Genomic DNA, 26753 nt, shown 5'->3' on the forward strand with positions numbered 1-26753 from the left:
CTTTCTACTTAAGTTCTACTTGAGAAGTAATTATGAATTTATAAATATTTACCATAGTTGACCTGCCATAGTGTAAACTGTTGTATGGCGAAGGTGATTGCGGTGGTTCATTGCCTCGGGACGGCAAGCCCTGAAAACCTTGAGGTGGAGTTTGCTGCGAGGATGGCGGATGATGGACTCGCGACGCCAACGGCCCAGGGATTGCCCCCAATGTTGGCGTACAACTGCGCGAGCCCCTCGAACCCACTAACGGAGTACCCGGTTTGTCGATCTTTAAATATATCGCAAGTTTAATAATGATAGCGAACGTTTATCAAAATCAAACAATTATGTTTATTGTGTGATTAAAGTTGACAAATGTACCGTTGACACTTGGTTTCAAATTTTTGCCTTTCTAAAAACAGGGTGAAAAAGAAAGTCAGTATGTGATCAGTTTTTAAAAACTCGAAAATGGCGGTTTAATTTCTAACCAATTGATCATTTGTTTTGCAATTTTTGTATTGTATGAAAGAGTTTCAGGTCGCTGATTACGATACTGAAGTTTGTTTTTAAAAATTTTAAATTGCGTTCTGCTATATAAATAATAAGTTTATTATATTCTTTTCCGTCAACAAAATTACATGTAGAAGCGTTAAAAAAATGGATGTGTCAACGGTAGATTAAACTTTAAATTATCTTCATTCTTTGTCTCTTAAACTTGTATAATTTATAATCGACGAAACAGGTATCTCAATTGATGTGGATAAATTAACTTGGATAGAAAGTAAATTGTCGAATTTACAATATTTAATAGCAAAGTTAAATTAAAAAGATAAATTCTTCTATAGAAATTTATATATAGTAAATTTGCAATGTACTTTCCATTAGAATTCTTAAATTCTTAATTTTTTTAAAATGAAATTTGAATTAAAATGAAATAAATACTGTGCCATAGATTACGAGGCGAAAGCAATAAAAACGGTATTATTGAGTAAGCAAAATATAGCTTGCTTTTCGCAAGATCTTACATCTTTACTTTTCAGAGAGGGAGTACTCCGTGCTGAAGAACTTCCGCTTCGCGACGGGGGTCTGTCCTTTACAGAGATCGTACCGGAACCGGAAGTTGGACCGCCATGGCCAGAAGAGCCATGCTTCTCCAAAGTACCATTTTCACGTGGCTCTACATGTTCACCATTCGCATGAGGTGACGTTATCTCCTGGTATATGTGTAACACACACCGTAATTGTATAATATTTATCACATCATTCCATTCTGAAATTTTTTTTACTACGAAGGAGGGAGTCACATGAATATTTTCGATATATTTTACAAAATAAAAATGTCCAAAAAGAAATTTCCCGTTTTTCCAACTAATCAAACTGAGACAAAAAAAACACTCTGTTTTATACTCTGGTGAAAAAATTTTCGGTGTAAAGTATAACCACCTTTCCTTCCTTGTATTTAATAGACTTGAATGTTCAAAGACTTACCTCACTGGCAACGTCTACCACAAGGTCCTGGTCACTTTTTTCCCCATCACTTTCCTGAAATGGAAAGTACACATTATTTCTCAAATATTTTATGTTTACCGAATGCGTCGTAATTCATAATTTTATAGTCAAGTGATGAAGAGACATATGGAAATAAAATGTGAATTCAAGTAACTGAGACTCAATGGGCAAAGTTCTATACTGTACCTGAATATGAGAATAGAAGGGAAATTTTAATTCAAGTTTTAGCGAAAAAAGACGTGTAGCATTGAGCCTTTATGTAATAAATAGATGTGGATTCAAGGTGCTTTGCGGATCCCTCGTCAAATTCTGTTCGGTACATTGCCGACGATTCCATCGATAGAGATTAGAGATTATGTGCGAGAGACACGCAATAAATTTGTACACGGACGATGAACTTGGGTAAATAGAAACCTATAATAGTAGGTATTGATTTCTCTCACACCTACATGTATAACAAGCTAACTATCCAATGACACATTTTGAAATTACAGCTTCTACAAAATAACTCCAATATTATTGTGATCAGAATTCTGGTTGATTTAATTGGAATTGCGATTTTAGAGCTGAACAATATTTTATTTCTTCATTTTTAGTCAAACTTGGTATACTTTTAGTAAACTTTCAATAAATTTTTAGTAGATTTTTAGTAGGCTTTCAGTACACTTTTAGTACACTTTTAGTACACTTTTAGTACACTTTTAGTAGAGAAGAAGAAAAGACACGCGTAGTGAATGAAACAAGAGTGCCTTTTCTCTTTTAACTTGCTCGTTCTAGCGTTAAATATGATACAAATGTTATCATCTCTTCTATTTCATTTCTTCTCTTCTTGCACACAGGACACGAGTCACCCTCTAAAAGTCTCATCCCTCTCACCCCCCGAAAAAAACCCAGTGACTAGTTTTCTCTTTTCTTTCTTTCTTTCTCTTTCTCCACTCACTGAACCCCAGAGTTGCGAGGATGACGGTATTAAGGGCAGCTCTATTATTCGACTACCCACCACCTTCACCACTCGACTCTCCGCCTCAAGAATCCTCTAATTTTTTCCCTTCCCTTCCGCTTCATCTCTCAGTCTCTATATACTATGCTTCTCGACTTCTTTATTCCATCGCATCACATCGCCTCGTTCATTCTGTAAACAAGCTCAACCTGACCTCCTCGCTCAGCTTCAATTCCAATTATGCGGCATTTTCTATATACCACGATTTCACATGATTAAAACAAATCCATTTCAACAGAATTTCAACTTTGAATTTTAATACTTTTTTAAAAGTGCGTTCCGACATCCGACGATCTTGACAGTGTGGTCGAGATTTAAGAATTGTTTATTAGGAAAAACACCAATGAATAGATTTTTGATTGTTGGATCGCTGAAATCAATAGCAATGATAAATGCACAAAATAAACGAAATCATGAAAACAACAAATCCGTTAGACTTCCATTGTAACGAATTTTCAGCACTAAATTTATTTAATTTTCTACGCTAGAGAAATTTTGCGCTTTATAACCTACATCTAAATGTATAAATGTTTTCCGAATAAAGGTACTAAAATGTTTATAGCGAGCAGAAATCCTTATGCGCTAAAGTTTAGTTGCAAAACATTAATAAACATGTTATAGTTCCAGAGAGAAAACGCGAAAGGTATAGAGGCCGCAATGAGCCAAGCTTCCACACTTCCCCTAATTACATTTTCATACGAACCGTTTTTCCCTTTATTTTCCTCCTGCACAGCGACCGTTTTTCTCTGAGTGAAGCTCCGCAGTTCTTTTCACCCATTCCACATTTGCATCCCTTTTCAACCCTCGTACACTCCTTCTCCCACCACCATTCCACTGCTTTTCTAAACCCTTCACGTTCTCGTCAACTTCTACCTGTGCCACCCTCCCCTTTCTATTTCATCTCCTCCCCAAACCCTTCACCCTTCACCCTTCGCGCTCGTCCAGTCGAGTAGCTTTAATGCGCTGTCGCATTTCTGAATAACAAAAAAGAGAGAAAAATATAGATAATAGAAAAAGGGCCTTGTACTTGCTCCACATGAGCATTCTGTGGAATTTCTTCTCTTCATTTTATTTAATTAACAATTATTCACGAGAAGGCAAATTGTAGTCTCTGTTCATAACGCTGAAAATCTAACGCATTCAATGAAAATGACAAAATTTTCTCCCTTCAGACAACAATATTGCTTTCTTTCTCTTTTCAAAAGTTCAAACTAAATAAGAATGTCTTTCTTTACCTAATTCACATAAGGATTAATTACGCAAACTGTTTGCAGAAATGACATGAATTTTATAGAAACATTTTCTTGATAAAATATATTTTTAAAATAAAGATTTCGATCGTTTTTAGTACAATTGTTAGAGACAATTAATGGCTCAGGACAATAAACTAAAACTAAAGTAGTAAATTGTTCTCTTTTTTCTAACAAAGTGAAAATATGAATTTTTTAAAATTGTTTCTCGAAAGCTATAAAAATACGTAAAAAGGAATATAATGGTATTGCACTTTAGGGACAGAATAATTCAAGACCTCGTGCATAAAAGTGCATATACACATGTTTAAAATACTATTGTTATACTTTTTTTTTTTTTTTTTTTTTTTTTTTTGTGCATTATAATGTTTCAGAATAAAAAGGAAAAAGTAGATATGATAGAAAAAGACACTTGAGAAAAGCAACCTTGCAATTTCACTTTTACGACATTTCATTTTACTCCACCTTCGCTTTTTTCCTTGTGGTAGAGTGAAAATCGTGTCAATAACTTTTTCTTTTATGTCCTACATGAAGTTAATATTAGGATTTCCCGAAAAGCAGATAAATTTATAAACAAAGTATATTAATGAATTGTAATCGTATAAGATTATGACTCCGTCTATAGGATTGAAGATCGCATTTGTCACCGATCAAGAGGATATTTCTTTTGGATAAAAATTTTGTACGTTGTATTCGAGAAAATGGAAATAAAATTTTAGAAAAGAATACTTGAAAACAAAGTTGTTTTTGGTGACTCATTAGGTATAAGAAACAGACAACTCAAGTATATATCTAGATGTGTGCCAGCTGAGTAACCATTAGATATTCCTGTAGAGTGTAGACAATTGTTAAAATAAAATATAACTATAGCTATTTACACAAAAATAATATCTATAGCTATTTGCGACATTCATCTCCCCAAGAAAGAAAAATTTCATATCAGCAATACAGTCAAAAAGGAATTTTACCTTTTCCGCAAGATTCAATAAAAAAGAGGAAAAAAATACACTAGCAAATATAAAGAATCGTACATGCATAAATTCAATCGTTCGAATTGGAGGGCACAGTAACAGAAATGTAACGATGAATCTATTCAGCAAGGCAGAAGAACTTGCTTTTATTATGCACTGAGCATATGATCAGGGTGGATGAAAAAGTACTATTTTTAACACAAATACTATTTATCAAGATTCCTATATAATAACGGAATTGTCATTAACCCAATTTCGAGTTTAGCGAAATCTTCCATTATAACCGAATTTCTATTTGATTCAATCTCTGCAGAATTAACTTGACATTAAATCTTTAATTAACCAAATCAACGTCTTAGGAATCGTGGCTTTCGTCAAATCTGAATTAGACTTTTTTTGTTGTTTTTAAAACAGAGGAACAGTGAGAAAGGAGAATAATCAGATGGATCGACACTTGTAGGTTTCCAAGAAGTCGTGACTTTATTTGACGAGTGGAAATTATCGAGATCATTACTTAGAATTGTGAATTGATATTAACCCTCTGCTGATGCTAATAACTTATCGCCCACACTATCGCCAAAGAACGTAACTCCCATAGTCCCCACCAGGCGTCTAGAATGACGATTTTTGACGATAACGGTCGTTAGCATCAGCAGAGAGTTAATAGTTCGGTTTTTGTTAAATAAGAATAAGCTAAAATTAGACGGTTTATTAGGAGCCACTGTAGAAGAGTTTATTGGGTATAGTAAGCAATTGGAGGAAAGTACCAGGGATTATAGTAAATTTCTGATTTTGTGTCTTAAAAGTAGCTTCGAATGGGAGGCTGTGGAGATTTGCGAAGCTACTGGCGAACCAATGGAAAAATCTAATTAAACCCCACGATGTATTTAAAATTTGTTGATATCTCTTACTCGGGTGTTTTTCCTGGGTCGCTTATTATGAATCTGAAGTCAGATTTACAACATTCAAAATGGAGGACAAAACTTTTAAAAATCCAGTTGCATTCTTGACATGAAGTCTTCCCAGACTGTTATGTTTCCAGTATAATGTTATGCTCCCAATAGAAAAATTTACTATTTATTTGATGAATAGAGGTGTTTTTTTTTGTAAGAATTAAGGAGTTAAACTCTAGAGTGTATAAGGTAAAGACACGATCCAGTTAAACGCTGAAGAAATAAGGTAAAATTTATCAGCTGTCGATAACTTATTCTCGGCTGGTGGTAAACCAGAATGAATCATAGTGGCGCTTATATCGCTGAACCATGAGACTACTGGACAAAATGGATACTTATTCTAGTTCCTTAAACCAAATTTCCGTATTCCTGGTGCTTTTGAATAATAAAAAAACCAATAAGAACCCCGAAACAAATTTCGAATCTTGAGACAAAACTATTTTCCACATGAAAAAATATAAATTCAACTGAAATTGCAATCAAAAATAATCTCGGTGTTGTATGTAGAAAGAAAAAAAAGACATCGCATTGTTTGGACAGCTATAGAGAGAAGAAATTGTGTAAGGGTGAGTGTCAAAGGGGCACAAGTGCGTAGGTATTTGTTGAGGCCTTGGGAGTAAGCATAGTGTAAAAGTAGAGCGGGGGTTGCGAGTCGCTTGACGAGCGTTGGGTGTCGGTGATGCTATGAGTGGAATGGAGAGAGAGAGAGAGAGAGAGAGAGAGAGAGGTGAGGCTTTGGTGGGCTGGTATGATGACAAAACATTCGCTCTGAGCTTCCGACGAGGGGTGAGGTAGGGGGCAGGGGGGTGCGTCAGAGGCAGCAGAGTTGGGTGAGTTCGAGAGTAAGGGTGAGGGTGGGAAACGTGAGCGCCAGGCGGAAAGAGAGTTGGGGGCAGTGAGAGAGAGAGCGCGGTGGTTCGAAAGGCGAGGAGGCGTGAGGGGTTGAGGTTTATATCCATCATTTTGTATTTCTCGCAGACATAAAAATCTATACCATTCCCGAGCTATCCTCTGCCTCCTGGGGAGGTGTGGGTGGGGTTGTAGCGTCCTTCATCCCAGTGCACCTAGGAGCTCCCAATAACCCCTTCTACCGCACACAACACTCTGAAGCCAAAAGCACAGGGTGAAGCTACGTTTCCTCGCTCTTCAGCTACTGTATACGAAACGAAAAGAGCGCAAATAGCGCATTTATTGTATGATGATCTGCATTCTCTGCTCTCATTTCGTTTCTGGACTAAACTTTGGTTCAGCTTTCCGTCGTTATCAAGGTAAATTGTTAGCGAGCTTCTAGCTTCATCTGGGTAGTCTTTTCATGCTCCTTGCAGTCGAATCGATGTCTCATCGATTTTTGTCTTTTGATAGGTGATCAATTTACGAAAATTTATTTTATAATCTACGTTCGACGATATGATCGAGATTCTTAGCCTACTATTAAGTGCTTGGTACTGCGCGTGTATCAATGAATAGATTTTTTTGAATTAAACGTCGGCTGAAAGTTTGTCGTACCACTCGCAGTGTTTCGGTCCGAACTGCTAACAACAACTTATCTTTCCGTAAAATAATTTTTCGTAAATTGTTCACACCTACCCTAGGGTCGATTTCAGTAATCCAAGTTCCACGATCTTGAATAGTTGTTGACGATTGTCGATGTTTTTAGTTTACTATTAAGTGCATTAAGAAAAACACCAACGAATAAAGCTTTTTATGAATTTTAAACCTCGGTCGAACAGGTCGAACTTCGACAGGTTTGTTTCTGCTGTATACCATTTAATGAAAGGAGAAAATCTCTGTCTTCTAGAAAGGAAAAAATTTCATGAGAGAAAAAAAGGGAACCTTAATTATTCTCAGTAGTGAGAGGTCAACTCATCTATTGTATGCTCTTCGGTGTTAGTCTACATCGACAGAGATAGCATCTCGGAGGTGGGAGTTGAATTTTTCATCTGACCACGTCGAACCAATTAAAGCGGACCACGGTATCCTCCTCCTACACAGTATCCCTCTCCCTTTATTTCCGCCCTGCCTCTATCTTTTTTCTTGTCTCATCCACTTTGTTCAGTGTGCTGCTTCTTTTCTCTCACTTGCTCACGCATTCAACCCTTTCACTCTCTCGCTCACTGTATTTCTCCCTTTTCTCTCCATATATCTATATATACATTATGCTCTTTCGCTCGCTCTTGCAACTCGTTGGATTTTTTCGCGTCACGAAGCGGTGTAATTTATTTGGTCGAGCTACCACCGCCGAGTAGGAGAAGCAGAAAGGAGGGGGCTGTCTAGGGGTAGGGTTCGGTTGAAGCATCCTGGATGAACGTTGTTGGGTTGGAGGCAAAAGTGGAAGGGGTGGTTTCAGTTTATTTTGTGGGTCCTACCTACCCGCTCGTCACTGTCCAACACCGTTGGTTGGTCGCTCGGTCTCTCGACGTGTATTCTTCTTTTTTCTGCTTCTCCTCTCTTTGCCTCTTTTTTTTTTTTTTTTTTGTTCTCCCAATCCACCCTCACCAGTTACCCTATCCAGGACTTGTCCAGTGTGTCTATATAATATTAAAAACTCTGGATTTCCTGATGGATATGTCCTGCATTTTTCGATTACTATACGCCGGCTTTACCACCGAGCAAAACTGACGCCTAAAGCCCCTCGTTTCTCTCTCTCGCTCTCTCTCTTTTTTAACCTGACTCTTTTTCTTTTTTTTCTGTCTGTCGAGTTTGGGCGCGATATCACGCATAAATCGTTGAGAAAGTGGCCGCGCCGTGAATTACAATTGGAAATAGAAAATCAGACTTCTTCACAGATTTTCCACGATTTTCAGATCGGTCTTTAATTACTATCAAGACAGTGAATTATTTTCAGGAGCTGGAGGCATTTTAAAGCTTTTTATTTTCTCCTCTTTATACTCTCGGTAATTATAGTCGGTAGGAAATGATCAAGGGAGAGAAAGAGAGAGACAGACGATTTGATGGTGAGAAAACTGTTTCATGAACTTGGTTGAGAAAAGTTTAGTTTGTGAATTTCGGTCCCGGATTATATATCCACACCGAGAAAAAAGTAATCTTCATTCTCGCGGATTTCTCTTATTTTAAATGAAACTTATATATTACGTAACAAAATACAATTTTATGTGGTGAATTCCGGCTTCTTTAAATGCTTATTCCAGAACACCTAAATTTCCTATTTCTTTGGATTACTTTAGATAATAAAATTCAATAAAATCTTATAACAGAAAATTTCTGGATGCTACCAATCTCGGATCATAACTGTAATTTAAAGCTTTTTTTTCCCAATGTGTGAAGAGAAATAATAGACAAATAAAGGGAATGTCATTAAAATTTGAAATGGATTCGTAAGATTATCTAACCGTTCGTAACTAGGCGTTTGTTAATGTAAAGTATGTAAAAAGAAAAGTTTAATTAAAGGTTAAATGAATTCGATAAATGGCCATAAAACACGTGCTTCGATTATAGTATATATAAGAAGTGTTGGAAAATGTTCCACATGGAATGTTGAAATTGTTAAAATGTCCTTGTCCTTTGAATGTAAAACGCTCCTATAATTATAACTTGTTTGAAATAACACCATTAAGAAACGATTCAATGTCGGTATAACATTAGCATCCAAAGAGGGAACCTATTTGGTAGAAGGAGGTAACCTGACCTAACTTCACTTCCGCAATACTTTGAGCGTGTTGGCTTGGCATTTCCATCTTTCGTCGTACCGGTAACGGGGTGCACCGCTGCTCCTTTGATTAATGTTTTCCTGAGGGGTTTGAGAACTACGACTAGCACAACCCCCTGAATAGAGAAGGGGTGGAGAGAAAAGGGGACGAGGAGTATAGTTCCAAGAGTAGAGCGTGGACACGCGAGAACTCATTTCCGGTAAACGTTCTCTCTCTCTCTCTCTCTCTTTCTCTTTCCATTCACACCTCCTGTTTTACTTTATTTCCACTTCCCTCCCCCTCATCACTCACTTACTCCCACTCATACTATTATTTCTTTTCTTCTCGTTTCGTCGCTATTTCAATTGTTCTACCACTGATCACTAAATTTATCAGAATTAGCTTTTCAATATGAATTCTTTAAATTCTCAAGTGAAGGGAAAAAGCTATATCTCATAATCGGAAAACTTCAAGCGGTAACAAAAGGAAATTGTAAATTTAAAATTTAGGGAAGATTCGTAAAAAAGACATTTTAAGACTTTTAATTATATCTTCTAAACTTGTTAGCACAATGCACTAATTATTTAGTATTCAAATTTAATTAATTATAAAACCCTTGTTGCAACTATTGGATAAATTAAATTGTCTTTTTCGATTGATTTTAGAAGATTCAGTAAAAATTTGTAATGTAAGTAAAGTAAAGCACTACATGTTGAGTAAAACTAAAATTTCCAAGCATGAACTTTAAATAAAATAAAAAACTTTATTCCACGTTCTTTTATTGGATGTTGACGGTGTGATAGAGGTTTTTAGTTTGCTATTAAGTGCATTGCACTGCGTATTTACTATAGGAAAAACACCAATGAATAGACTTTTTACGAATTAAACTCGAACTAATGTTAAATTAAAATTTATTCTCAACAAAATGACAATCCTCAACTGGATCACATTCTACTTCCTAATATGTGCGGTTCTATATTTTAAAAAGTTTCCTTTAAAAAATCCAAATAAATGACATTCTGTCTCATCTCCTTGGTTTATTTATACCCTCAAATAATAACAAAGTTAATTTAGTACGCAATTAAGTGGAAAATCAATTTAACAAACATTGATTTTACGACAGTTTCGTACAAAAAGTTAATTGTTATTAAATAACAAAATTTGCTGACTTTGGCGCCTAATCATCAAATTTCGAGGGAAAAGCTAAATTCCCAGGTGGAAAATAAATAAAAAAAAAAAGTGAAAAGAAATTTTTTTTTCAAAGGGTTTCTCTTTTTTGCCAGTTACATGGTTCGAGGTGACAAACTGTGCGGTTCACATCAACTAAAATGTATAATTAAAACCATGAAAACAGGCGGCAGCGCCCCAGGAGCCCTCGAATTAAATTAGATTATTTGTCCCGTCGCTCCTTTTCGTTTCCCTAGTATGCGCTACCACTTTTTTCATTCAGGTTTTCCCTGCCTCTCGTTTAACTCTTTGCTTGCGATTTTAAATGTTTGTTTTGTTGGGTCTCTGACCACAACAGTGTATTTAGAATTTCTCCATTTTTTTAATTCAAAAATTCTAATTATCTAAAAATTTACTAAGCCATAAAATTACTATTAATTTTTGTAACGAGCATTCAATTTTTAATTCAATTCGATACATTCATTTGCTTTAAAAAATTTCTCTAGACTCCTAATTGAACCTGCATTTACGGACAATTGGCGAATTTAATCATTCAAAATCACTCTTTTTATATGGAAGCAATAGAATTTATTAAAAGTATGTATACCTTAGTAGGGTTCATGGAATCGTTTGGGACATTCTACTCGGGGGTTTTTTGTATTACTGATTATGAATTCTAGGTCAATTAAAAAAATTCAAAATGTCAGATGATTTAGGGAAAGGATGAAATTTTACCCTTCTTGGAAAACGGAGAGTTAAGTTAGTACTCGTATTTGCCTGGACCTTATTAACTAATCCGCAAATTGATGTAATTTATACAGATCTACTAAAATCGCGATAATGGTAATTTTAAGGATTAATAGCTTTCAAGTAAGTGTTAGGCAGCTATTCGATTTGTATATATTATAATTATAATGTTGGTAAGAAATTAGGTTTACTCACGTGGGTGAGTTTCTCTTCTTTCCGCCTTTTAGGATCGCTTTCAAGGTCTGGGGTGCGGGTGCGAAATTTTTCCGGCGGTGATGAGGATCGCCTGAGTTCAGTAATGGTAATTGATTTACGGTCCTCGGGCGTCGCAGCAGCGCTTCGATGTTGCAAATCCGACGATTTAAGAAGTGCTTGCGCCTGTGCTTGAGCAGCTATTGCCGCCGGATGAGCGGGGGGTCCAAGATGTGGTGGCACCCCGGCTATTGCGGCAGCCGCCCCCGCAAATCCCAAAAATCCAACAGGCGACATTCCTCCCATTTGTTGAGCTTGGATTTGTTGCTAAAGTAAATTGTGTACACTTTTTATTATTCATCAATCCTACCTGAAGCATTTTTTGTAGCATCATCATTTTGACATTTTAGTTTAACTATATAGATATTACTGCTTCTGATGTAACATACCAATAATTGTTGCAGACCTTGTTGTTGCATTTGCAAACCCTGCTGCTGCAGTTGCTGCTGAAAGGAAACAAAATTTCATTTTTAATTTTCTCTCTCGCAAGCGCTCTGTTGTTGTTACAGTTTTCCAATTCAAGCAATATTTTTTACACTTACACTTGATAATAATATATTAATGAAATTAAATAAGAAAGAAAAGTCAAAAATTAAACCACGTGGTCGTAAAGAAAATGAAAATATATTTTCAGTTTAGAAAATAATTTACCCCAATTATCGCATTGATTTCCGTGGGAGTGACTTCCTTGGCCCTTTCAACAGCTCTTGCCACTTGTTGTTGATGCTGCAACCCATGCTATTATTATCGCGTTGTTGTCTCTTTCGATCAGGATAAATTAAAATCATAAACGTGATAAATCTATTTACTCACCTCTTGTGCTAAAAATGGAAGTAATTGTGCAATAATAGCATTCAAACGTTTTGCGATCTCCGTCTGAAAGAAGAACAAATTTTTCCTATATTAGAAAAACTTGTGTTGGTCAGTCGAGGTAAGGCTGTTCTGTATTTTTTTATTCTAGACAAATAACATAAGTTTTTCTCTGTTCAGATAACGTATTTTCCTCTTCCTCTTTCCAACGAAAATAACATACAATTGTCTTCCTTCAGGTAACGCTAATCTAACAAAAATATCATTTCTTTTAAATAATTTGCATATTTACCATCTTCATACGAACAATTAACAGGAGGTTCAAGTGGTTAACTATTATAGAGGTGAATATCTTAACCGCGAAACAAAGCTCCCGAGATTTTATTATCAGTAACTTATATTTAGTAGGTAATTATAAAATTATGATTCTAATGAACAGTACAAAAATAAAATAAGACAAAAGTGATTTTATTGCACTGTTTATATAACAGTTCGATACTGATCGTGACAAACCGGAGTTTAGGAAGCTCAACCTAAAAGTAAACACACGTAAAAACCGCTATTCAATACCCCTTGAATTTTACTCCAGGAGAACTTCACTCGCTCTTAGATTATTTTGTAGAAAATTACGTCATTGGATTATAATAACGCATCCAAGAGGCATTTTGCCTCGCTAACCTCAAAGTACATCAAGAAAAAATAAGAGAGTTACTCACATATTCTTTTTAAAAACAATTATCCATTGGATTTTGGAAAATAAAAATATTAACTAAATTAAAATATCAATATAATACAAAAACTAGAATTACCAACAACTGATAAGAAACAAAACAATCGCAAATCACTTATTTATAATCGTATTTTAAAAATTGACATTCCGTTTAACTATAAAGTTATTATAACCAATTATTAAAGATTTTGATAATATTATATTTTGATAAAATATTAAATTACATAATTTGCTGCGATTCCAATGACAGGGTTGCCACAAAAATTTAATTTTCTTTTTCCCTGACTTTTTCCTGACTGATTTTGACTTTCTCCCTGACCCTGAAGAAGATTCTGATTCACTCCAAAGATTATTAGATACTCAAAAAAATATTCTAATTATACATTTATTTACAAATTTCTTCAAAAGTAAAATTATTCGAAAACATTAATAACTTCTTTTTTTAAATAAATATTTAATCATTATTATACCATAAGAATTAAAATTTTCAAAACATTCAAATTCAAACCTTAAACAATTTTCAAAAAATTGTTATAAAACATGAAGAAAGCGACTCGATTTCTTCATGTTTTATAATAAATTTAAGATGAGAAAATAATTGAATTCTTGCGACAAATTTTAATAAAATTTTTTTTAAAGAATAAATTCCTATGAAAAAATTTATTTCTGAAAACAATTATTGAATTCTGGAGAAAAATAATTATTCTTTATGAAAATAATTAATTTCTTGCGAAGAATTTTTATTCTTTTTTCTTTTCTTTTTTTTCTTTACTTTTTGAAAATAATTAAATTTCATTAAAAAATTGAAAATAATTGAAATCTGACGAACAATTTAAAAAAAAAAACTTTTTAAATAATTAAATTCATTTGAAAATGTTTATTTTTGAAAAGAATTGAATTCTTGGGAAGAATTTTATTAAAATTTTCTAAATAATTGGATTGCTTCGAAGAATTTTATTTTTTACGAAAATAATTGAATTGTTTCGAAGATTTTTACAAAGATTTTTTGAAAGTAATTGTATTCCTAGGTAAATGTTATATATTTCACCATAATAATTGTATTCTATGATTTAATTTTATTACAATTTTTCAAATTTTTATAAAGCATTTTATCAAAATTTTTTTTTAAATAATTGAATTCTCGCGAAAAATTGTATTATTTATGAAAATAATTGATTTCTTTAACTTCAATTCCTTTAAATAATTGAATTCTTAAGAAGAATTGTATATTAAAAATAATTGAATTGTATAGGAAAATTTTATTTAAATTGCAATTTTACTAACTAAATCTTGTAAAGAATTTCGTTACCATTTTTTTAAATAATAGAATTTTCAAGAGTATTTTATTTAAATTTTTCGAAATAATTAAATTTTTCAGGACTATGTTTTTCAATTCTCTGAATATATTTGAATTCATTCGAGAAACTTGATTAGAAAATTAAAAATAATTGAATGGAACCAATGTTCGTTTTATAAAAAAATTGCTAAGTAATTGAATTCCTGTGAAACTTTTATTAACATTTTGTTTAAAAATGATTGAATTCTTTTGAAAAATTATATTAAAATAGTAGATATTAAGAATAATTGAAATAAGGAAAATTTTTGAAAATAATTGAAATTTTGCCAAGAATTTTATTAAATTTTTCACGAAAATAATTGAATTTTGAAGAAGAATTTTATTATATTTATAAAGAAAATTGAAATTTTGACAAGTATTTTTTTTAAATTTTTGAACATATAATTGAATTTATACGAAGAAGTTTATCACTTTTGAAAATAATTAAATTTCTGGAATCGCAGTTGTTCTTAAAATTTCAAATTGAAACCTTTTGAAGTTCACCTATATACTTATGAAGATTGTAAATGCAACTCTTTTGAAATTTAATTAATTTTGAAATTTTTAAGTAATGTTATTCTTTAAATAATTTATAAATAATAATTGTATAATAGTTCTTCAAGAATTAAGTTATTTAATATTTAATTAAGTTACTGAAAAAGAAATTATTGTCATAGAAGTATAGAAGAAATTGAAGGCTTTGTATTTCTTGGCAATTTCATAGTTTATGAGGCAAACAAAAAAGACTCAAAAATTCGGAAATTTCTTATATATTCTACAAATTTAATTTTTTCCAGAGTACTTTTAACAAAATTCCCTGACTTTTCCCTGACCTGTGGCAACCCTGAATGGTTAATAAAAATAAGAGTTCGATCAAAAATTTAAGCAAAGATAAAACAAAAAATCGAACTAAACTAGTATTGTTTTCAAGTTTAATTGCAATTGTTGTCCGACATAACTTACATCGGAGAGTCGAAACGCAGTTTAGAAAAAGGAATTAAAGAACTTTTCTTTAAATACAGAAAATATAGAATTGTAAATGAAGACATTTCTACGTTAGGTACTATCGATGGAGAAAGATTTCCGTAAAATATTTTTTTAAAATAATAAGAACGATTTCGGTAATCTAAATCTTCAATAAGATGTTGACGGTGTGTTCGAAATTTCTAGTTTGTTATCAAGTGCATTGTGTACTGCGTATTTATTAGGAAAAACACCGTGAATAGATTTTTTCTACTTTTTCAAAAAGATTCGTAAAAGTTCCCTCTATAGTACTTTATTAAACTGCGTAGTTATTCTTAAGTGGATAATTAAAAAGTTTTTAAACAATTTTTTGAGAATTGCGCTAAATTGCAATAGGATGATGTCCTTCAGGTTGTATATGTAAAGGTTTTTTTCGACACCAAACCCGGAACTCGAAAGAGAGAGAAGCCTCGATTAAAAAATTCGTGGACTGACCAATTGCTGCACGTAACCCACCTTTCCGCCACACCTCTCTTTCTCTCTCTCTCGCTCATTCTTTGCGTTCCTCTTGCTGTCATGCATATATACATTGACTATATCTATCTGTCCGGGCTTGGTGGCCGGACGGTTAAGGGTAGGTGGGAGTCTAGGGTAAGGGGAAGGGGAAGGGGGGGGGGGGGGGTACGCTTTTCCTGGTCCCCTCTTTCCACCATTTCCAACTCTCACTCTGTCTTTATTTCTCTCGACAGTTTTCACTCTTTTTTACCTCTCTTTCGCGAGCACACTCGTATATACGTAGAGAGCGTGTTCTCGCGTTCTTTTATTTGGCCCTCCAGGGATGGCAGTGGAGGGTTGAGTGAGTGAGTGAGTCGAGCAGAGAGAAAGAGTGAGAGGTGGAGAAGGGAGGGCTGGGAGCGATGACATCGATTTTTTACCCGTTGCTAATCTCAATGTTACCCCCTTTATCCGCCCTTTCACCCATCCAACCAACCACCCACCCTACACCCTCCTCACTCCCACAACGTTCACAACTCCCTTCCAACCTTCTTCTCCCACCAAAGCATTCACCATCCGTTCTGCGGGTAATGTGCATGTGCATCGGGCACATTCGTGAAGGAATAACCATTTTTCCGGACAATACTTGCGCGAGCACATGACTTTTTTACCACCTCGTTTTCATCTTTTTCTCTAGTTTTTCTCCACCCCTGACTCACACACACACACATATATTTATTGCGTAGCAAAATATGTAACACTACAAATATGAATATATGTATTTGGTCCTATGTTGTATACATATTTTTTTTTGCAAAGAGAAATTGAAATGACAGTCGTTACTTTTCCAGGCCACCATTTCGAGCTTAGCATGTTTACGTTTGGCCTTTGTGCTTTGGTAGAAAACAGAGAATGTACCTTTTTAATAGTCACCGTAACGTAATGGTTTTGTATCACAATATTTAGTAAATTATTTTATTTATTTCATAAAATTAAAGTGGTACAAATATTTCTGAACCAGAAACAACGACAAGTAAAAAGAATTTAGAAAAAACAGGAGAATAGCGTACAAAAGATGAAAATCCTAAATGTCGGGAAAATAAAGAGAAAAAGGACGCTGCTGCAGAAGAAGAAGAAGAAGAAGAGCCGAAATGAAGCGAGACGAGGGTGGCAAAAATTCCCAAGAGCAGAAGACGGAGAAATTGTTGACGGTAAAGGGGTCTTGCAATAGAGTAAAAAGGTACAAAAGGGCAAAGTCTAACTTCGCAAGGGAAGATTGTTTTCATTCGGGAATTAAATTGAAAAGGATTACAGAAATGCGCCACGAAAATTTATATTTGTCTCGACAACCACTCTCTTTCAACATTTTCACATTTCAACTCCCACCACGCCCCTTCTCTTTCTATATATATAAAGCAAGTGCCTACTCCACAAATGTCATTAAACAATTATCTCGCGCATTAATTACACAATCTTCAACTGCCTCTTCGTATTTCTTTTTTTTTTCGAAAAAAGAGAATCCTGCCCTTATTTTTTAATTGTGTGTCAAGCACCAGAAAGCCCGAGCAATGCTTTTTTGTAAGATTGGGCCTGGGACTCTAACCATAATTCGTTTTATCTAGCTGACAGTTGATTCCGGTCCATGTGCGCGGCTAGTATTTTTGATTGGTGTTGGTGTTAAACGTCTGCTGGTGCGCGAAACCACCTTTGGTTTTTGGTCTTGGTTACAAAAAGTATATGTGTCAGTTCAGGTATAATGAATATAGTAATAATTTTTGTGAATTGCATTCGGATTGTTGTCTTAAGGGACGATTTCGATAATGTATAAATTCTACGATCTTCTATTGGATGTTGACGGTGTGTTTGCTATTAAATACATTGCACTGTGTATGTATTAGGAAAACCACCAATGAATAGACTTTTTTTTTACTTAAATTCGAACTAATGTTCAATTAAAAATAGTCGCTCGCCATCGTACTCTGAATAGTACATAGCTTTATCTGTTGTAAATTGTAATAGTTAACTGTTCAATAAAACTTGGGGTGGACTTAAAAACAACACCTTTTTCTCCCTCTAGAAACTGGGTATATTTTTTAATTTAAGTACTAATAATTATCAAGTCTCTTTTAGTAAAAGTGACAACCGGAAAAATAAGAAAAAAGTTCATCGATACCGCGACTATTTAGTGTAATTTTAGGGTAATCTCTCGTCATCGCACTCTCACCCTATTGAGCAACGCCCCTTGGGATATACAAGAGTGAGAAATGATCGTCCGCTAATGCTAATGAATATCGCAGCTAAGAGAGAGAGAGAAGGTGTTCGTTCGGGGTTTAGTTCCAGTTTTAGCCTTGCGCTTATATGGCAATAGGGTCGTAATGGAATGGAGGGTCGTAGGCTGCTTTTAAGAAGATTGCTGACGAGGGACCGTCGTTAATTAGCCAAAATTACACGATTTCCTGACCAATGCTATAACCGACACTTTGAACCCGAACCTCCTGTCACCTGATCATTAAACAGTGTAGTATTTACTTTTTAACACAACCAATTATCCCTTATCAAATATCTTCCGAATTCTATATATACTTTAAATAAAATCAAATACGCTATTCAAGGTGCAATAGCGTTCATATTTTTATTAACTATAGTGATGTTAACTGGAGTCAATTGACTTAACTTTCATAATATTAAATTCTAAAATCTACTTTTATGATCTTTGTGCAGTATCATATAGTCGCAATTATTCGGACCTTCGAAACCTGAATTTGGTTTTTGATACTGTTCGTAAATCAGAAAATGAAGTAAACAAGAAGGAAGCAAAATTACTCACCTGTTTAGTTATTTCTATGTTGAAGCCACAGGACATCTCGTAATACTGAAAAAAGAATGATAATCATTAATAAAAAGTTATAAAGCTAATGGATAATAATTAAAAAATGTTTTACTCCTATTCTATTGAACACTAAATACTTTTTCGATACAATTCTATTTAGAAATTTATTGTTTCCTTTTGATTTTACTCCGAAGTCCTAATTTATCAAACCTGCATTGTCATTTTGGTGATCTAATGCCAGACCCAACTGCTTTTAATTTATTTTTATCCCTACATCTACTGCCACCTTTGGGAGTTGGAGTTTACGGACCTTAATGTCGTACTAGATTTCGCAACTACCGTTTATGAATATACACAATAACATTAATGCGGATTTACGAAAACAAAATATTAGAAAATATGTATTTACCGATTCTGAGTGTGCGGCTAAAACTGAAAAGTTTGGAATAGTTAAAAAAAATTCATCAAATAAACTCATCGAAGTTAAATAAAAATTTTTGTAATCCTCTGTATATGTATAAATTGAAAGACTGCGCAGGTAGTAATACTGAAATTTGTTTATTTCCATTGACAAACTATAACTTGAATTTCCTCTGGCATGAGACTCTCCAGCTATACCTTTTCATCCGCATCATCGAACAAGCACTATATTTGAAATTTCGAAAAAGCCGAAGCATCATATAGAGAAACAATATTGAATAGAAAACGTATCAAGCTATGCAGACCTGGTTTGAAGATTCACTTTGGTCTATACTATCATCTCTGTATATCAGAATTTGTAAATATACCGATATAGATATGTCGAGAACTTTTTACATAGCTCGGCGAGTGGAATTCAATACAAGAGTGGAAAAAAGGGAGTTCGTGCTGATAATTTCAACCTTATGGTAATTCAATAAAGATTTTCTCTGCAGTCTTTAATAAGGTGATGGAAGTCAATATTGTTCTGCTTCTGTATCAATTTGCAAATACATTTTCCTATTTGCCTCGATATTCGATCAACTAGACAGTTGATAATATTCGGAGTTATTTTTTTTGTTTGGCCTATGCTAACTTCTCTAATACAAAGTGAGAAATTTTTATTGCGCCTACACAACGATTTGAAATTAGATGTATAGGATACTTCCGTTTGCTTGGGGTGTCTATTTGGTTTTTCCGTCGGTGGTAAAAGAAAATTGTAGAAAACCTTTCCTGGGCAATAATCGACATCATTATATCTCGACGACAAACCTCCTATGCTAATAAAATTATGATAGAAATGTTGTGCTGTTTAAATAGGTGTGCAAACCGGAAGGACAGCTGTTTAAGCAGTTACCTGTATATGTCGAAAGTAGCGAGACTTGCCGAAATGTTTATTTATTTTTTCCTTTTATACCAATTCCACATAATCTTGAATTGCGGAATCCGAGGTATCTGTAAGTAGATTTCCCAAAAATGCCTATGCACAAAAATGCTAAAATTATAAAACAAAAACTTTTTGAATTTCACGCATTGAACCACTCAATTAATATAAATCATACAAATAGAAAAAATACAGTTAAAAAAATTATCACAATTTAAAATTAATAACAAGAAAACTCAATCCAAAGGGATTATTGCAAAGACTTGAATTCAATTCATTCAGTGTTGTTAAACAGCATAATTTTCTCTAAAAGTTCTACAATATGTGGTGAACAATTAATGAAACCTTACAGTTTGAAATAAAAATAGTAGACAAACGAAAGAAAAAATGACACGAACAATAAGCAGATTCTAATTAAATTCATGTTAATTCTTGAAACTAGAGTCTGATCCTAAAATTAGAATATCGGAGATGTACGTATGAAAGATATTATAGATAGATACTGTTTCTACAAGTATATTAGTTGCCGGTGGCTAACAAACCCTCAACATCTATTTCTCTATCCTCCTCTTAGTTGAATTCTCTCTCTCTCTCTCTATTGCTACCCACTTTACGTCTGTCCCCGGGTTTGAATTCCCTCTCACTCTCTCATTCTCTCTTTCTCTCTCAGTCTCACTCAACGCTCTCTTCGTTTACTTTGGAGATATCGATTACCGGCTCAACTCCCAACCCCATGACCCACCCCAGCTCAAATGCCCCCTGCACTATTCTCCACCCACTCACCCAGCTTGCTGCCTGGTTGCTTGCTTGGTGTCACATCAGTGTAGTAGTTTACAGGGATGTACACAAGCCGCTGGCATAAGGGTGCTTTCTTGGCTAAGGTGATGTTATATCGGGATCTTCGTTCGTTGCAGTTGAGGTCTCACTCTGCCTCCAAGGAGGGACAAACCACTCGCTAAAGTTACGCCTTTAACCTTAAATAGAAAGTGGTCGGGTGGAGGGGGAGCAAGAGGCGAAATGTCGATTTCCAAATAATCACATCGACAGAATTCGACTTCTATGTCCTCCTAAAGTAGAATCCCTTTTCAAAAATTGCAAAAAATACCGGGAAACTAAAAAGAACATTTGTACCGCCGCCAACAATTATATTATTAATTTTAACTTATTGTCTATACTTTACTAACTTTTGTCAATAAGCATCTTTTATGACTTTCAAATATGCCAAGTTTCATTCAATTTCGAGTGAAATTCACTAAAAAATGTTCCCTTGTTAGAGAATCGTATTTGTATAAAGACTAGAATCGTAATTTAAAACTTGAATTAAGGATTTAGTACTTTTAGTGTTAAAAAATGAGAACCAATTCTTTGATCGGGAATGAAATTTAGAAGCACGGCTCTTGTATAGCTCGGCTGTGGTCTTAATTTGTACTCTTTCAAATATGGTTCGCAAAGGGTACTTGGTATATTTTCTGCGTGTATATGGTTTCAATCATAGAGCATGGATAAATAACATCCTGTCAGACAAGTTCGGCTTACGTAAGTGCTGCACATACACACACAGACATATTTAGAATACGAGGGTGTGAATTTACATTTGTATTTGCTCACGAGATATCGAAGGATATATATATATAGAGGAAAAGAGGATGAATCCTACGAATGCAAGAGAAGTCGTTACACTCCGATCGAATCGATTGAAATGAACTGCACCAACCAATCCAATACTTCATTGGGAGCATTCAATTTCCGGGATTAGCACTTTTCAAGCGACACCGTGAAATCGAAGCTCGAACCTCGGTAAGTCAAGTCTGAATAATAGTTTGTAAAGTATTACCCCCCCTGCCCCTCGTTTTTAATATGGTATATTCGAATTTCTTTTTTTTTCCGATAAATATCTCTATTGATGGCATACAAAACCGAAACATACAGCGAGATTGACGTTCCTCTTTTAATAATAACCGCGAGTGTTGTCAATATTTTTTTGTGCGTGAGGATTTTTGGAAAATCTGCGCTCACACATACCTTCGATTCCGCACTTCAAGATTATGTGAGCTTGATAAAAAAAAACGAATTCTTTAGAACTAAAGGGTTAAAAATTAATAAACCTAGACAGATTTTCCCAATTGAGTAAAATTTTGCCAAAAAATAAATAATGTGTTCGTAACAAGAAAAACTGTTACCCTATAATATTGTGTAGATAAAAGAAAAACTTGTATTCGACTCTTATCAAATAATTGTCCTATAAAGTTAATTTTAAACTGTCGTTTATGTGAAATATTGTGCCGTGATACAATCCATAGAGTTCTTAATTTCAATTATACTTTTCTCTCCCACGCAAGTTGTTTATCGAGGTCAACAATTTTTCTGGCGCGAGAGTTCAATGAATACTTGACTCTAACATTCCCCATTTTGTATGTATACATATATATGTTAGTTTGAACATTTACTATAATTTCGGAAGAATCAATTTGCTCTGAATTAATTACAAAGCTGCTTTTGTATTGAATACTTCTAATTAAACCTGTTGAATATTTATTACCGAAAAACGGATCAGATTTGTAATTGGGGAGACAAAGAGAAAAAAAAACTTTCGCTTCGATTTACGAGTTTTAAAAATACCTTCTACAATAATTAGTGTAAAAAAGTATTATCTACTTTTAATAATTAAACCTTTCTAAATTTATCTACTATCAGAAATAAATGTGTAATTGAAAATAATACAATAATAGAATATAATTGAAATTTTTTCAGGAAACAAAACTGAACAATTTTATTAGTTTTCTTTCTTGGAAAAAATTATTTACCTCTAAAATCTGAATAAGTCAACTAATACTAAAAAAAAATAGTCTACCAAATGGTTCAGTTATATAATTGTACTAGAAATTATTTAGTCATATTTCAAAGTTGAGAAAAACGTTCATGAAAAGTACTATAAGAGGAACTTCTGTTCATCAGTTCACTAATTCAGATTTAAAGTTACTTTTTAAGGGAAAAATAAAAAAAGTATACGTGCATGCATTAATATTAAGTTATGCTTATACATACTAGTGCCAATAGTCAACAGTTTACATTCAGTGAAAATTGTGATCAAAATTTGAGTTTACAGTCATTAAAAACTATTTCCATCACCTTCAATATTTCTCGCTAAAATAAACAGTATGATGTACATTGAAACTTGAACAAAAAAAGCTGAAATGCAATTAATATTATGCCACATGCAGACCTTGGATAGATTTTCATTTTCAAAAGAGTCGCGAAAAGTCAATAAATTCGAATATGTATACTTCTAAATAATTTTCTTTAATACAGGGCTCGAACTATAGTTCCGTAAATCGCGCAAAAGTCTGTTTTTTTAAAAAACGTCTATTAAGTCCATAATTTGATTCAAGAAGAATGAAAAATTCGTAAATTGTACAATTTTACTATTTTAGAGAAATTACAAATCATTGCAAAAGTTCAATTATTTTTAAAAGTATGTAATAAAATTCTTATGTCCAAGGCCTGAATTTGGATAATTTTTTCTTTAAAACTACAATAGAACATTTTCAATAAGTTTGAAAAAGATTTTTTTTTTTTTGAAATATACCATATTTACCAGTAATCTGTTGAAACAAATGGTACTAAAAAATGTATAATACTCACGACGTAATCTCTAACCATTGTATAATGCCGTTGCAAGTCATTCTTCTCGTTTGCGAGCTTCTCGAAATCCATTTTCAACCTAGAACGTAAAAAAGAAAAGATAAGTGACACGCGTATTATAAGGTTAGTCAATATATATATATATATATATACGTGTACTCGTGTGTGAATTCGTGTGGTGGTGTTGTTTGCCCTCTCTCGTTCCTTCGCGTTCTGCTCTGGGGATTTTCAACGTTTCGAATTATTCGAAAGCAAGAGAAGTAACCTCCCGGGAGCGTGAACGCTGGTGAATATACCAGAGAAACTTGGGGGTGGAAAAGGAGATGGGGATGGGGGTGGAAAGTACTTTTTTTCTAGAAAAAAAGAAGATGGAGAAAAAACACGACGAGAAAGAGAGACAGGAATAGTATATGACAAATAAAAACAAATTTATAAAAAGAGTAAGAAATTTACAAAAGAGAGACAGACGGAGAAGGAGAAGGAGAGATGTGTATATATATACCTTTATAAAATGGAAAAAGTTGAACTGCATCAGTTTGTAGGGAAGGGTGTCAGAGGGTGTCAGAGGGTGTCAGAGGGTGTTGTGAACGGTGATGGAGGTAAAGGTGCTTTCGAGGCTAAAGGAGGATGAGAAACGTTGGCGTCAATAAGCAAAGCGAAACCGGTGGTGAGGGGGCGAGGGGCGGCGAGCGCAAAGTGCGAAGAAAGAGAGACGGACCGGAGAAAGAAAAGATACAAGGTATATATCAAAATATATCTATATACATGTGGAGAAAAAAAACTCACGAATGGTACTGTTGCTGCATGTAATTGAATTCCTCTTTGATTCTCTCACAAGTGGCATCCACCGTGAACTTCAAACCTCCCGCAGCCCCACCGCTTCCTCCGCCACCCTGAAACAAGACCAAAGAAAAATTCGATTAGTACACACATATATAAAACAATATTCACAACAAGAATATAGCTGCAAAACACAATTTCACAATTTTAAATATAAGTATCCACCTTGACCAAAATTTATAAACTGACTTCTATTTGTCATTCCGTCTCGCCCGAGTAATTTTGTCAGAGATAAATAAATATTAACTTTTCCTTTAATTATTATCAGTGCAATAAAACAAATGTTTAGATGCGTCTATTGAAAGAAAACGACGATTCTTTTGGTGTTCCAAACAATCGGATAAACTTTAGTTTATCTTTAGAATCTGAGGCAATCAAGTTGCTGAAACAACCAACAGGATTCAGATTTTTTTTAGCAATTCGCCAAGGCAAATTTATTAAAATCAATCGAAAATAATTTTGATGATACTGATATTTTATATAAAAATATCCCCGTAATGTATTCTGAATTACAAATTAAATATTTAAAATGATTTACTAATTTAAGACTCAAAACCAAACTGAAAACACTGAATTACTGATATCCCGCACAAATGACGGCAGGTAATTTTTCAATTTAATAGAAACTAACTTTTATGATCCGCAGACATGTTGAAAAACCACACCCGGCATGTATTCTGAACAAATTAATTTTTTCATTTAATTTATTACTAATCAAAGACTCAATTAATTACCAATTTGAAAACATTTAATTACGAACATCTTACTATCGAAACAGGTAACCCAGCTGAAAAAGTTCTATAGAATTTCACTAGAATCATTCTATATATGAATTCTAGTGAATGTTCTACAGAATTTCACTAGAATGATTCTATAGAATTTCTACATGAATTTTACTACACAGTAAAAAGAAAATCTTATTTTAAGGCACGAAAGCTGCCTTAAATTAAGATGCAACATTTTTAAGACAGTCAATGTTGAATTTACGCACGTTTTTCGTATCCTTTAACATTATAGCAGACAGTGTTGAATTTAAGGCATCTCTTAAATTAAGATTTACTTTTTACTGTGTAAATTTTAGTGATTTTTAATTAGAAAAAATTTAAATTCGTGAAATAATATTTTTCAACATTATATTATTGTGTAATTAAATTTTACATTTAATTTATATGAAAAATTTTAGGGAAAAGATTTTAGGAAAGAATTCGAGTCAAATAAGTGAACATTTTACTTAAAAGTATAAATTAAATTTTTTCATAACTGTAAAACATGAAGAAATCGATTAATAAAATCATTATTTTATATTATGAGAATATTGTACTTCTTCAAAATTATTTTTATCATTTCAATTCAATTATTATTTTAAAGAATTTTTCACTAAGATTTTTCTTTAAATCAATTAATTTTCCAAAAAATACTTCGTCAATTTTTAAAATTCATTTATTTACAATATTTAATTTTACAAATTTCAATTATTCGTAAATTCTTCAATTAAATATATATTAGAAAATAAAAACTTCAAATATCTAATATAAAAAAAAATCAATTACACTTTTTCAAAAAAAAATTAATTTCAAAATTCAATTATTTCTAAAAATTCACGCTATATATTGCTTTCAATATTCAATTATTATTATCTGAAATTTTAACTGAGATTGAATTTTAAATTAATTTTTATTAGAAATCTCTATTAGAATTTAATTATTTAAATATAGAAAAATAATTCATTGAATATTTGAATCTTTCTTAAAATTCAAATTCTCATAAAGAATTTTATCAACATCTTTTTAAATAATTGAATTCCTAAGAAGAATTTTACTGTTTTTGAACATAATTAAATTTTGTTAGTATTAATTAATGTTTTTCTAGAAATCCATTATTTTTAATAATTTTTAAAATAGTTTTTTGAAAATTTTCAAATTCATTTGTTTTTAACTAAAATTCATGTTTAAATCAATTTTTATTAAAAGATTCTACTAGAATTTAATTATTTAAATAGAAAAGAATAATGTATTGAATATTTGAATGTTTTCTTAAAATTCAATTCTCATAAAGAAATTTGTCAAAACAAATTTTTAAATAAATGAATTCGTTTGACGAATTTTAATGAAATTTTGAATAATAATTACATTTATCGAGGAATTCAATTAAAATTTTATTAAAAATAATTGAATTTCAGCGATGAGTTTTACTATTTATGGAAATAATTGAATTCCTAAAAAGAATTTTATTATTTAGAAAAATAATTCAATTTATGTAAAAATTTTATTATGTGTAGAAAAATATT

General features: G+C 33.0%; 1 protein-coding gene across 15 annotated transcripts in view; it reads right to left on the bottom strand.

Annotated features, from left to right (window-relative positions):
* LOC122506151 (protein groucho-like) overlaps positions 1-26753 on the bottom strand; it is a 66564-nt gene that overhangs the window by 6378 nt on the left and 33433 nt on the right. For 8 of the 15 annotated variants that reach the window (XM_043618169.1, XM_043618163.1, XM_043618160.1 and 5 more), the window contains 10 exons: positions 24413-24519; positions 23627-23705; positions 18640-18684; positions 12292-12354; positions 12130-12216; positions 11868-11924; positions 11422-11745; positions 1471-1524; positions 1008-1196; positions 53-271 (listed from right to left, as the gene is read on the bottom strand). In XM_043618169.1, coding sequence (XP_043474104.1) covers positions 53-271; positions 1008-1196; positions 1471-1524; positions 11422-11745; positions 11868-11924; positions 12130-12216; positions 12292-12354; positions 18640-18684; positions 23627-23705; positions 24413-24432 — 1137 coding nt within the window. In that variant the 5' untranslated portion in view covers positions 24433-24519. The remainder of the gene's footprint in view (positions 1-52; positions 272-1007; positions 1197-1470; positions 1525-11421; positions 11746-11867; positions 11925-12129; positions 12217-12291; positions 12355-18639; positions 18685-23626; positions 23706-24412; positions 24520-26753) is intronic. The other 7 variants (XM_043618167.1, XM_043618165.1, XM_043618164.1 and 4 more) reach the window with 7 other exon arrangements.

This window comes from Leptopilina heterotoma, unplaced genomic scaffold, assembly GCF_015476425.1.
Source record: "Leptopilina heterotoma isolate Lh14 unplaced genomic scaffold, ASM1547642v1 Lhet_397, whole genome shotgun sequence".
Classification (NCBI taxonomy): domain Eukaryota; kingdom Metazoa; phylum Arthropoda; class Insecta; order Hymenoptera; family Figitidae; genus Leptopilina; species Leptopilina heterotoma.